The sequence below is a fragment of the Podarcis cretensis genome, assembly GCF_951804945.1.
Source record: "Podarcis cretensis genome assembly, chromosome: 17".
NCBI classification, from domain to species: Eukaryota; Metazoa; Chordata; class Lepidosauria; order Squamata; family Lacertidae; genus Podarcis; species Podarcis cretensis.
This window is the reverse complement of record NC_137187.1, coordinates 21,620,081-21,632,528: the sequence shown is the minus strand read 5'-3', so window position 1 is coordinate 21,632,528 and position 12,448 is coordinate 21,620,081. Positions and strand designations below refer to the sequence as shown.

The 12,448-nt window shown below is 41.4% G+C and overlaps 1 protein-coding gene and 1 long non-coding RNA gene across 27 annotated transcripts in view; one reads left to right on the top strand and one right to left on the bottom strand.

Annotated features, from left to right (window-relative positions):
• Positions 1-12,448, bottom strand: part of PTPRD (protein tyrosine phosphatase receptor type D) — a 1,166,566-nt gene that overhangs the window by 82,721 nt on the left and 1,071,397 nt on the right. For 16 of the 26 annotated variants that reach the window (XM_079959081.1, XM_079959070.1, XM_079959090.1 and 13 more), the window contains 2 exons: positions 11,512-11,631; positions 9,319-9,416 (listed from right to left, as the gene is read on the bottom strand). In XM_079959081.1, coding sequence (XP_079815207.1) covers positions 9,319-9,416; positions 11,512-11,631 — 218 coding nt within the window. The remainder of the gene's footprint in view (positions 1-9,318; positions 9,417-11,511; positions 11,632-12,448) is intronic. The other 10 variants (XM_079959073.1, XM_079959076.1, XM_079959074.1 and 7 more) reach the window with 1 other exon arrangement.
• LOC307206655 overlaps positions 1-12,448 on the top strand; it is a 386,119-nt gene that overhangs the window by 159,056 nt on the left and 214,615 nt on the right. The window lies entirely within an intron of this gene.

The window sequence follows — 12,448 nt, the reverse complement described above, 5'->3', positions numbered from 1 at the left end:
TTAAAGTTCAAACAAAAAGATGGTCATGTTTTCAGACATGTAAGTATTGAGGAGTAGGTGCAGCATGGAATGATCCAAGCTTGCTAAAAAAAATAAATCCCAAAGCTTACAAATATTTCAAACAGCTGCAGGGTTCTACAGTAACCCTGTTAATGCAAGAGGGCTATAAAGAAGGCAGGAGAGAAAAAGCAGCTTTTCCATTTTGGCTGAAGTTGGGGGCACAAATAATATTACTTTAAACTATTATGTTTTTAAAGTTACCGGATATTCATATATCTAAACTTTTAGCAAAATCATATGATTTAGGACCGTGTGACTAGATGAGTCACCATCACAGAAAAAAACAGTAAGTAAAATATACCACACAGGGAGAAACTAAAATATCAGTGATGATGATGATGAAGAAGAAGAGTTTGGATTTGATATCCCGCTTTATCACTACCCTAGGGAGTCTCAAAGCGGCTAACATTCTCCTTTCCCTTCCTCCCCCACAACAAACACTCTGTGAGGTGAGTGGGGCTGAGAGACTTCAGAGAAGTGTGACTAGCCCAAGGTCACCCAGCAGCTGCATGTGGAGGAGTGGAGACACGAACCCGGTTCACCAGATTACGAGACTACCGCTCTTAACCACTACACCACACTGGCTCACTGGGCTTGGGCTTCTTTTCCCCCATCCAGAAAGTATTTACAAAGGCGAGCAATCAAATATGCAACCCTTAGTCAACATCATAGTTTTCAAACAAAGGCTGCAGCCCATAGCATTGGTGAAATAGCAGCTCAGTAATAAGTCTCTTCGAAGTAAGCAAGCACAGCATATAGCAATTGCACTGTGGAAAGAACAATAAAGTTAGCACCCTGGTAGATGTCAAAGCAAATGGATGATGTGGAACTAGAGAATTATTAAGTACCCCTGAAAATGAAAAATTTGACCCTCTTTTACTAATGTCAGGTTTTGCTTTGAGAGTTTCATATTTCAGATGAATCTATAATAGGATGCTATTTTGTTATTCAGGAAACTTGCCGATTGAATGAGATTTACATATTGCTTTAGCAAAACATGAATGCTAAATACCTGAACACTAATACATCATCACGGCCAAGTTGCCAGCAGAAATGCCTTTTCCTTCCGCTTTAGAAACCCGAACGAGGAGAAAGTAAAAATCAGATCTTATTTCTTATTTATAAAATTTCTGCACCACTTAATAAACAGCTCTAAGCAGCTTGCAATAAAGCCGAACTAACATTCAATATTAAAAAAGAAAACTGGATGCAAACAAGTTAAGAGCATTGCTGCACTTGACAAACAAAACCGAGCAGTGTAAAAAATGAGAATTAAAAATTTAAGAATCAGAGTCTGTAGCCTGGGCTCATGATTCTGCCCTCCTAGACAAAACATGAGCTGCAAGCCAGAGGTTTCACATTAAGCCAAACTGTGGCTTAGCATGGGGCAGCGCAGCAGGAAAATGACCTGCTTGCTCACAGTTCATACTGAGTCGTGTTCATGCTAAGCTATGATGTGTGACCTAAGCCATTACCTTAGAGTAAAAAGCTTTTTCCTTTTTTTGAGCGGGGAGGTGTTAGTACTTAAAAATAAAACCTCAAGATACAATTCACTTTAGTAAATTATTAATGCCTCCCATCACAAATCTGATGATTCACCGGCAAAATCCAGCACATTGACCAGTGTTGGTTGGGTAAAGAGGCAGAACGTGACCACCTTCGCCAATATTAAATGTTAATGGAAAGGGCTTCCTTTAATGTATAGCGTTGATAAGAGGAACCATTAAAATGATGTACAGTTCGTTGCACAAGCTAAGTTAACGCACACCTTCTTCCTTGTGCTGCTGCCTCTCTGGGCCAGTTTGTACACTCAGCCTGTTATTTTCACCGTGGGGGAAATGGGCATATGCAAGGCTTTGAAAGGGAACATAATTCCATGAATTACACCTCCTGCACAAGGAGGCCACGCACACAAATCACACCTCGCTTTATGTGCATCTCCAGTCATCCGCGCTGTGAAGATCTGGTGGGTGCATGAACTAGCCTCTCCCTCTCAGCTGTCAGCACATCTGTATATATACACGGAGCCATTTTACACCGAAACAAGACTTAAGCACAGGGAACAGGACAGTCGATGAAGACCCCCAAGGGACCTGCCCTTTTACTACAGTATGGCCACATTTGCATAGCCTGTCATGCAAGCAAAGTGACACTGACTTGAACTGACACAGAAATGCTATTATTAGTATTTGTTTTTAACGTTGCGCTACACAGCAGGTGCTCAACCTGAAAAAAAAAGCCTACACTTTCATAATATTTTCTGCCCAGGTCAGATATCTTAAAGCACCCAGGTTGTTAGCTGTCAAACAACTAATAATTAAAATCATGAAACTAAAGGGCTAGGGAGAAAATGCTCAAGCAGCAATTAGGAACAAAGTGGGTATTTGATTTAATGTTGGACTTTGTATGTCACCAGTCATTGAGAAAATATGATTTGGTTTAAATTTAGCACACTGACTGTATGTATGGGCACATTTCCTATCAGTATATTACAGTCGTACCTCGGAAGTCGAATGGAATCTGTTCTGAAAGTCCGTTCAACTTCCAAAACGTTCGGAAACCAAAGCATGTCTTCTGATTGGCTGCAGGAAGCTCCTGCAGCCAACCAGAAGCTGTGGAATCCCCATAGGACATTCGGCTTCCAGAAGAACATTCGAAAACCAGAACACTCACTTCCAGTTTTCGATCGTTCGGGAGCTGGGACGTCGACTCCCAAGGCAATTGGGAGCCAAGGTATGACTGTACTTATAATTCTGTGTATATTCTAAAGAGCGTATTTTAAAATGAACAAACCCTACTGTTTAACAGCTATCAAACTTGTATATTTGCATTGTTCCAAAATGCCCAGCGAAAATAATTTAGAACACACAGAGCAGATGAAAAATTTGCTCTGTTCGATCACATTAGAAAATAAATGGACTGCTTAAGTTCAAGTTGCTTGAAAGACTTTGGTTGGAAAGTAGCAAGACTGGGCCCCTCAATCTCCTATCCATATCCCTGCTCTGAAAAGTATTCAGACCAAGCAACCATGATTTGTATCTAAGTCTTTGGTCTAGAGCCTTTCAGAGAAACAATCAATCAAATAAACACTGTCCCTATGTGCCAGTTGGGACGTGGGTGGTGCTGTGGGTTAAACCACAGAGCCTAGGGCTTGCCGATCAGAAGGTTGGTGGTTTGAATCCCCGTGACGGGGTAAGCTCCCATTGCTCGGTCCCTGCTTCTGCCAACCTAGCAGTTCAAAAGCACGTCAAAGTGCAAGTAGATAAATAGGTACCACTCTGGTGGGAAGGTAAACGGCGTTTCCATGCACTGCTCTGGTTCGCCAGAAGTGGCTTAGTCATGCTGGCCACATGACCCGGAAGCTGTACGCCGGCTCCCTCGGCCAATAAAGCGCCGCAACCCCAGAGTCGGTCACGACTGGACCTAATGGTCAGGGGTCCCTTTACCTTTACCTTTATGTGCCAATGCCATCTACTAGATCTGTTGAGAACATACGATTCGAACCACTGACCTTCCGATTGGCAAGCCCGAGCGCCTCAGTGGTTTAGACCACAGCACCACCCGTGTCCCCAGTATACAGTGGAGAGGTGGTGGGGATGTCTTCACCCGAAACCCATTACTTGTTGGGTTTCTGTTTCTCTGCAATTCCCCCCCCCCAAAAAAAAATAATAATAACAGTGGACTGCATCTTAAGAACCATGCAACGCGTATCATACATCCAAGGGGCACTGCATACAAGATTGTGTTATGTTACAAGTGTCATTGGCAAGGAGAAATTAAAACATGTATTTCTGTGCTGGCCAGATGTTGCAACTGTGCCCACCACCAATTATGCCCTTATATGATATTCTTTGGGACACGGGTGGCGCTGTGGGTTAAACCACAGAGTCTAGGACTTGCCGATCATAAGGTCGGCGGTTTGAAACCCCGCGACAGGGTGAGCTCCCATTGCTCGGTCCCTGCTCCTGCCAACCTAGCAGTTCAAAAGCACCTCAAAGTGCAAGTAGATAAATAGGTACCACTCCAGTGGGAAGGTAAACGGCGTTTCCGTGCGCTGCTCTGGGTCGCCAGAAGCGGCGTAGTCATGCAGGCCACATGACCCAGAAGCTGTACGCCGGCTCCCTTGGCCAATAAAGCGAGATGAGTGCCGCAACCCCAGAGTTGGTCACGACTGGACCTAATGGTCAGGGGTCCCTTTACCTTTATGATATTCTTTGAACTCTACTGCTTGGTCTCAACAATTTTGTTGATGCCATCTGGATATAGGTAGAAACCAAGTGATAATGACATTTTTTGGAACTACTGTGCAGAAGGACAATTGTGAAGTTTCTGCAACTGACTATATGTGGGGGGGGGGAGAATGCTTGTAAACAACAGAGGAAATACTTGTGTGCAGAGTTTATACAGCATGATCTTTTACTGTGAACACTGCATAATTACCTGCAATTGACAGAAAATCACTCCTGACTTGCGTTAAGTATGACTCTGAACCTTAAAATGCCCTTCAAGTCAACACATTTTAGTGAATGCTAGAGATTGTATTTTTCTCTTTGACAGTAATGAGATTATTTTTCAGATCAGGCTTAAGGCCTTCTACAACACTGCATCTTTAAATGATATGCAGTTCTGTCCTATAACAGCAAATGTTGAAATGCAATTTAAAACTCTCCTGCCCAAGATACTTATATATACTGGATATTTATAGTCTCCAGCAACTTCTATTTGTATAAAGGTCATACGAAACTGACTTTTTAAAGTAACATTTATTAAAGGTACTAGCAAATTCTGTTCGCCCCACAAATAAGCAATCCACTCTTTACTGTCAAATAAAATGTGATAGTATTAATTCACCTAAAGGTCTCTATACTATACTATGTTATATTAGAAATGTCAGTGTCATCGGGAACACTTAATCTCAGAGTCATTTGTCTCTAACGCTTATGCATGATGTGCAAGCTTAAAAAGAGGGAGCTTAAACCGTAAAACTACCTGTACTTTATACTACTTTTGTGATTCAGGAGTTCAGATAATTCTGAATCAATTGCAGCACATTATTAAATAGTCAGGGGAGCCAACTGCACAAGACTTTCCATCCTATGTGTGTCAATCGCCACACATACCCCATTTTTTCCCTTACTGGTGCTTTTCACAGGTATGCTCTCAAACAGAAGTATTTTACTCTAGATGTACAGTCAAACCTTGGATCCCGAATGCCTGTTTTGGAACTTTTTGGCTCCCGAAACCTGAAAACCCGGAAGTAAATGCTCTGGTTTTTGAACGTTTTTCGGAAGCCGAACATCCGACGCGGCTTACGCGTGAGTGCAGGAAGCTCCTGTAACCCATCAGAAGCCGTGCCTCAGTTGTCGAACATTTCGGAAGCCGAATGGGCTACCGGAACGGATTACATTCAACAACCTAGGTTTGACTGTACTTATTTATTCATTGCCGCACTCTAAAATAATGAAAGTGCTTAGTGACACAAAAAGGCAGTAAAATTACAAATAGGAAAAATAGCACCTATCAGATAATCTAAAACAAGCTGCACCAAATGTAAAAAAAAGCAGCCACAGAGGATATTTCAAATTGTGAGCATCCCAAATGAAAATGCCTTATCTCTTGAAAGAACCACTGTACAAAGGATGGTGGTGGTAACTGGAGAAGGGACTTAGGACTCAGAAGACTCAGGAGTTGTAAATTCAGTGCTTAGATAGACTAATATTGATGTGGGCAGGGAAAGTAATTCTCAAGACATTCAGGGCTGTACTTTGAAATGAGTTTCTGAGCAGTCTTCAAAGGTAGCCAAACAAAGAGTTTCCTATAGTAATCTAACCCGAAAGTTAAAAGGTAAAGGTAAAGGGACCCCCTGACCATTAGGTCCAGTCATGGCCGACTCTGGGGTTGCGGCGCTCATCTCACTTTACTGGCCGAGGGAGCCGGCGTACAGCTTCCGGGTCATGTGGCCAGCATGACTAAGCCACTTCTGGCGAACCAGAGCAGCGCACGAAAACGCCGTTTACCTTCCCACCGGAGCAGTATCTATTTATCTACTTGCACTCTGACGTGCTTTCGAACTGCTAGGTTGGCAGGAGGAGGGACCAAACAACGGGAGCTCACCCCGTTGCGGGGATTCGAACCACCGACCTTCCGATCGGCAAGCCCTAGGCTCTGTGGTTTAACTCACAGCACCATCCGCGTCCCCAACCTGAAAGTTACTGGCGTACAAATACATCATCCACACTGCCAAGCAGCCATCTCAGTGGTGGGTAACCTGAGATGGCTATGTAGATAGTACAGTGGTACCTCGGGTTACATACGCTTCAGGTTACATATGCTTCAGGTTACAGACTCCGCTAACCCAGAAATAGTACCTCGGGTTAAGAACTTTGCTTCAGGGTGAGAACAGAAATTGTGCTCCGGCTGCGCGGCAGCAGCAGGAAGCCCCATTAGCTAAAGTGGTGCTTCAGGTTAAGAATGGACCTCCGGAATGAATTAAGTACTTAACCCGAGGTACCACTGTATAGAAATGAAGTATTTTACTGACTGAAGTAACTTTCGGAGTAACTACTGCTGTTTGAACGACTAAGTATGCCTACAATATGATATATGATATGGTGACCAGAAAGACTAGAGAAAGTTGATGAGAGGGGAGGAAGGAAGGAAGTCAGAGATGATTTAGGAAATTGGCTTCTTCATAGTCATTAAGTTCCACTATGCCCAAGAGTTCTGAAAAATGTTGAAGTCGTATATATGACTGAATACAAATGGAGTCCAATGCCAGTGATTTCTCGAGAAGTCCTTAATTCGTGGATCACTATACCCATAAATAATATGGTTGTGTTTTACATTTGGGGTACCTTTTAAAAAAATAAAATAAATTTACATGTTAAACCATATTGTCCTTTGAAAGAAGCCCTACTAGTTTATGCCGTTTAATGGATTTTGTACAAGTCCATTCATTCACAAATTATTGACATGAGAGCCATATCTGTGTGCCAATGCACATCTTGGGGGTTGTAATCCATGGACTATTAAAAGGGGATTTCATAACTGGTTCCTGTTATGATACTATTAAAACCCACAATTCATGAATTATTGATGGGAGAGGTAATAACGGCTTGATGCTGTTATAACCTATAATAACATTGAACAAAATCCTTAATCTATGAAAAATTTACTCAGTGGACCAACACGTCTTCTAAAACTGTTCTGACATAAGGTAATAAAACAAGCACAGATCTTAGTTAGTTAGTTCCATAAACCATTAATTAATTGGACACAAAACTTAAGCTTCATAAATCATTAAATGTAGAAGTGATCGCTTTCTTTTCAATATTTCTGCCTCAAATTTTTAATGGCACAGATTTTTTTTTGATGTATTCAATTACTGAATTTACTATTTCATTCACAAAATCAAAGTCAATGCGCTGGGTACAGAGAACAAAAATTAGATAATCTCGCATTGCCTGTCTTTTTATGTATTTGATTTGTTTCTTCATAATTCTGTCTCATTTCTTCCCAGTGGTAGAACAAGGTGGTTATCAATTCAAAACGTAACAGTGTTTAAATGTCTTGCACATGTTTTTTTAGGTGTGCAATAATTACTTCAAGTGCATACCCTGATGAAGCATTAATAGACACTGGGATATCTTTGTCACCTGAGAATCTTGTTTCTTTTCCCTTCATCCCCTCACTTCCTATGATACTACTCCTTCTCCCGTTTTGCCGCTGACTATTCCCATCTCCCTTCCCATTGCCAGAATGAAATGCACAGATAGGTAAGTAGATCTTTCTATAGGAATCTTGGCAAATCTTCCTTTCCTAACCAAATGGAACATGCATACATTTAATCACTTTAAATATTAAAGCAGAATACTTTCCCATAGGAAGTGAATTTCCTTATGAGACTGTTTTAAAAAGCATCAGAAATCTAGAATTTTCCAAATTCCACACAAATGAGGAAAGGTACAGTCTTAAACATACTTGTAGTGCCATTTGTGTTGTAGTTTTATGTTGTAACCCCCCTGAGACCTGGGGGTATAGGGTGGTATATTAAAGAAAGAAAGAGAGAAAGAAAGAAAGAAAGACCGCTCCCCACTTAAAACGGGGGGCGCCCTTTGTGTGGACGCGTGCAGCCCTGGATCTGGAGTGGCCCCATCAGCATAGGCTTTGCCTTCCCTCAGGTGGGATACCTGGAGGTCCCCGCCTACCCCAGTGAGTTGTCCAATCCCACCTGGGGGAAGCGTTGCCAGGGAAACCAGGCCAGGTAAGGGGAGGGATTACCTGCCCACACAATAGAGGGTGGATCTTAATTGGTAATCCTCACTTGGCTCCAGAGCTTCTCCCACCCTACCCACCCTCAGTTAATGTCTTCTTTTGCAGGTTATCTTTTCTTCATAGGTTTTGCAGGTTAACCTGTCTCCACAGGTATGCGGGCGCTGCTACGATAAGGTCGCTGTTAAAGGGCCGGAAAGGAATTTCCCTGCATTGGCAGGTTTCGCCTTTCCCGTAGCAAAACGTCACAACTTTGGCGGTATCAGGCCTTGGGCGGAATCCTTTAGTCCATCTTCCTCTTTGCGGCGGCGATACCAGGGTTCCCCGTTAAAGGGGTTTTTGAAGGGAGGCTTTGGCCGTACGCCGAAAGGTCGTCATTGCTCTCCCCTGCGGTGGCGGCGTAACGGGGGTGGCTATCTCTGCTTGAACATATGTTCTCCAGAGCCGGCCCATCCCCCCCACACACACACTGGATAACCCTGATGCTCCCTAGGTCCCCGGCTGGGGACTAGGGAGGGAGAACGCCCAATGCCTGAGCCAAGGTCTACCCACATTTGAAATTTAATAAAGTTGTGGCCAATTTAATCCCATAGCATGTTGTCTAGAGTCGTTATTCCACATGACGGGGGGGGACCACTCGGGATCTGGGGACTCCGCCTGTCCACGCAAAGAAAGAAAGAGAAAGAAAGAAAGAGAGAAAGAAAGAAAGAAAGAAAGAGAGAGAGAGAGAGAGAGAGAGAGAAAGAAAGAAAGAAGAAAGAAAGAAAGAAAGAAAGAAAGAAAGAAAGAAAGAAAGAAAGAAAACCAGTAAGCCTGTTTAGGACTGCAGCCTTATTTGCTTGGAAATGTTCCAATGAGGTTACTTTTCAATATCTGAGTTTAGGAATATAACTATCAGGGACAACATACAGTGAAGCTGGTTTATTAGCATGTCTACAATAATCCAGATGATAAGTGATTCCTGCCTCTAGGGAACTGGGGCATTACCTCATATTCTTGGGAAAACTTGAGGTTGTCATTAGCCTTCAGCCTTTCGATGTGATCCGCAAGTTCTGAAATAGGTATTGGTGGATGGCTAGCCATACCTGTTCAGGAAAAAAGAAATGATAACAACATGTAAAAAAAAAAACCACACAATAAAACAGAGGGTTTGCAACCCAGACTTAGAAAATACAGCAGTTCAGAATGGCTATCAATGTGTAATAAGTAAGGATGTTGTAAGGTGACAGAAGCAGGCAGGTAGTTTAGTCACTCAAAGCAAGACATGCTCTGGAGAGATGAGCTTTGAAGCCAAATTACTAAAAAATTAAAATAAAAACCACCAAGCATATTCCCAAAGCTAACATTCCTAGTGTTAAAAGAAAAGAAAAAAAAGTTATTATGCCAAGACTTAATGAGGTTAGCTAGGTGGGGGGAAATGAGACAGTTAGACCTGAAGCTGACTTCTGCTTTGAGTAATGACTCTTAATGTCATATCAAACCCCTTTCCTTGCGCTGAATGAAATGGAAACTGTGTTTGACTTAGGTGAACAAAAGGTGGACTGGGGGGAGGGAAAAGCCATTCAAAGAAGCCTAAACGGAAAGAATAGTACTGACAGAAAATAAAGTGATTTATGAGGGAAACTAACTTGAAGAATGTGGGTTACCAGGGTAACCAGAGACACTTGATCCTGCAAAAAATAATTGCAAAAGTAAAAAAAAAGGAAAGAAAGGGATGGAGTGGGAATTTATTTATAACAAAATAAATAAATGGATAGTTTGATGCTTAGAAAATGATGGTTTTAATCTCAATAGAAAATGATGGTTTTAATCTCATGACTAAATAAGACAGGGGGAAATCTAATGATTTTTTTTTTGAAAAATATTTTATAAAGTTTAGGACATTCACATGCAATTATGGATTGCCAGAGTACCATGCACTGCTGCTTACAGACAACAGTCAATAAAGACAAGATTAGACATCAGACATTTTGAGCTTCAAAAATGTTTTCACTAGTAGCAGATTGTAGAGGCAGGGGTTGTGGGGAGTCAGTTCAGCTGAACGCAAACATCTGGCTTACCCTAGTACATCTGAGAAAAGATCTCAACCCCAAGTCCCTTTATCAACCCCCAGAAATTACCTACAATCTACTTCAGGTGTAAACATCTTTGTCTACCAATGGAAAAATAGTGAATGCAGACAAGGTTTAGGGAAGGGATGGGAAAGAGACAGAGGGAAGGATAGGACCAGTGGAAGGGAAAGACAGAGGGAGGGAAAGATAGAGGAGAGAGGAAATGTGGGGTCAACTAGCATGATCCGCCAGCTGAAAATTTTAGCAAGTCCATACTCTCAGTGGCTATTTCTTTTCTGTTCATTAATATGGATGGTTTTCCACCCACCCACAATGTGTTTAGTTATTATTTATGTTAATTTTAATCATGCCAAGAATAATGATAATAAAAAGCTTGTTGCAGGGAGACACATAGTCGGCTAGAAATTGTTACACTAGCAAACCCCATGATGTGTTGAAATTATAGAACAAAACCATGGTAACTGAAGCGAGGAGCTCAAACTGGAAGCCATGTTTTCAGGGTTTTCCGGCACTCGTTTGAAGGGTGTGCTTTAAGAAAGCTAGCTTGCAATCACTGCAGCACAGCTTTACATGACATGAGCAGAAAATAACAGTACACATCATTCATAAAATGATTTTTTGCTACATTTTTTATTTAGCTTAATAAAGTCCATAGGAAGGACCAGCAGCGTAACATTCAAATCTTGTTTTGTGGCATAGAGAATAGTACTGAATAATTGTATAGCCCAAGCAATTGCATACACAGTAGTTCTTTGCAATGTGTGGTCTGCATGCTTATACTTTTAAGGTCAAGTAAATCAGAAGAAGACCCCATAAATTGAGGAAACTACTTTTTGGAAGATAAAACTCTAATATTTTTCTTTATATGAATGTGATTTGCTATCTCCCATTTTCATCATGTGCAACAATTAAGCTGGTTTTCTTTTAAAGTAGCCGCCAAATTTATTTGATCCAGATCGAGCACCCAGATGAAAAGGAAGAGGGGGGAAAAAAATAAGGGGGAAAGGCACAAGAAAATGCTAGGCTTGTTCAGAAATGGAAGTTGAATGATGGAACATCTAAAACAGTGATTGAACAGAGAAAATAATAGAGACAAAGATGTTTAGACCTTTTCGAGCGAATCGTGGGAGAGAGTTATTATCATATAAGGACTGAGTGGTAGTTTGGCTAGAGAGAGAGGACACAGAGCCAATCAGGGAAGCGTAGGGGACTGAATTACTGCTCAAAGCTGTAAAAAGTAAAGCCAGTTGGAAACGGGAAAGAAATTAGTAGCAGTAGAAGACCATCATATTCAGTCAGTTTACAAAAAGACAAACGGATCATTTCACATGCACATTTAGTACTGGCAGGAATACATAGAAATACAAGGCAACTCTAACATATGAACATACAGCTCTGAATCTGAGGGTCAGCTGACAGGAGAAATAGCTTTCCATATGGCACGGAAGTGTTATTTAAATCAGATTTTTAACATCAAGACTCCTCAACTTATCAAGCTCTTTTTTCAGCTGGATTTAGCTGTTCATACTGATGCATCTATGCTAAAAGGAGCACTCGTCCCAACAGATACCGCTATGATCTGCCATTTATATTTATCAGCATCCTCTGCAGTTAAACATTTGAGGCTCATCAAAAGGTGGCATAAAATCTTTCTCTCTCTCTTTTTTTAAACAGAAGGGATATAAAACCCAACAACTTCCAGAATTAACCATCTGGTTATTACTAGAGTGTAGCTTTCTTAATTTTATGGCTAATGCAAACTAACTGCATTTCAATAATGTTTCATAGTAATCTCGTAAAAGGAAATAATTGTCACCATACAAGTTTTTTTTAAAAGTTTTTTTTTTTTTTTTACTGCTGTCAGGTGATATTCTCCCACATTGCTACTCACAGATGATATTTGTTCAGTTAATAGGAGGCGGTTTTTTTGGGGGGGCAGGATGGTCAACAAGTTATGGGTACACATAAATGCCAAAGACAGTCATTGGCATATGGATGGGCTTTCAATTGACAGTCATGGACTGTGGATGGTATTCAACTATGTT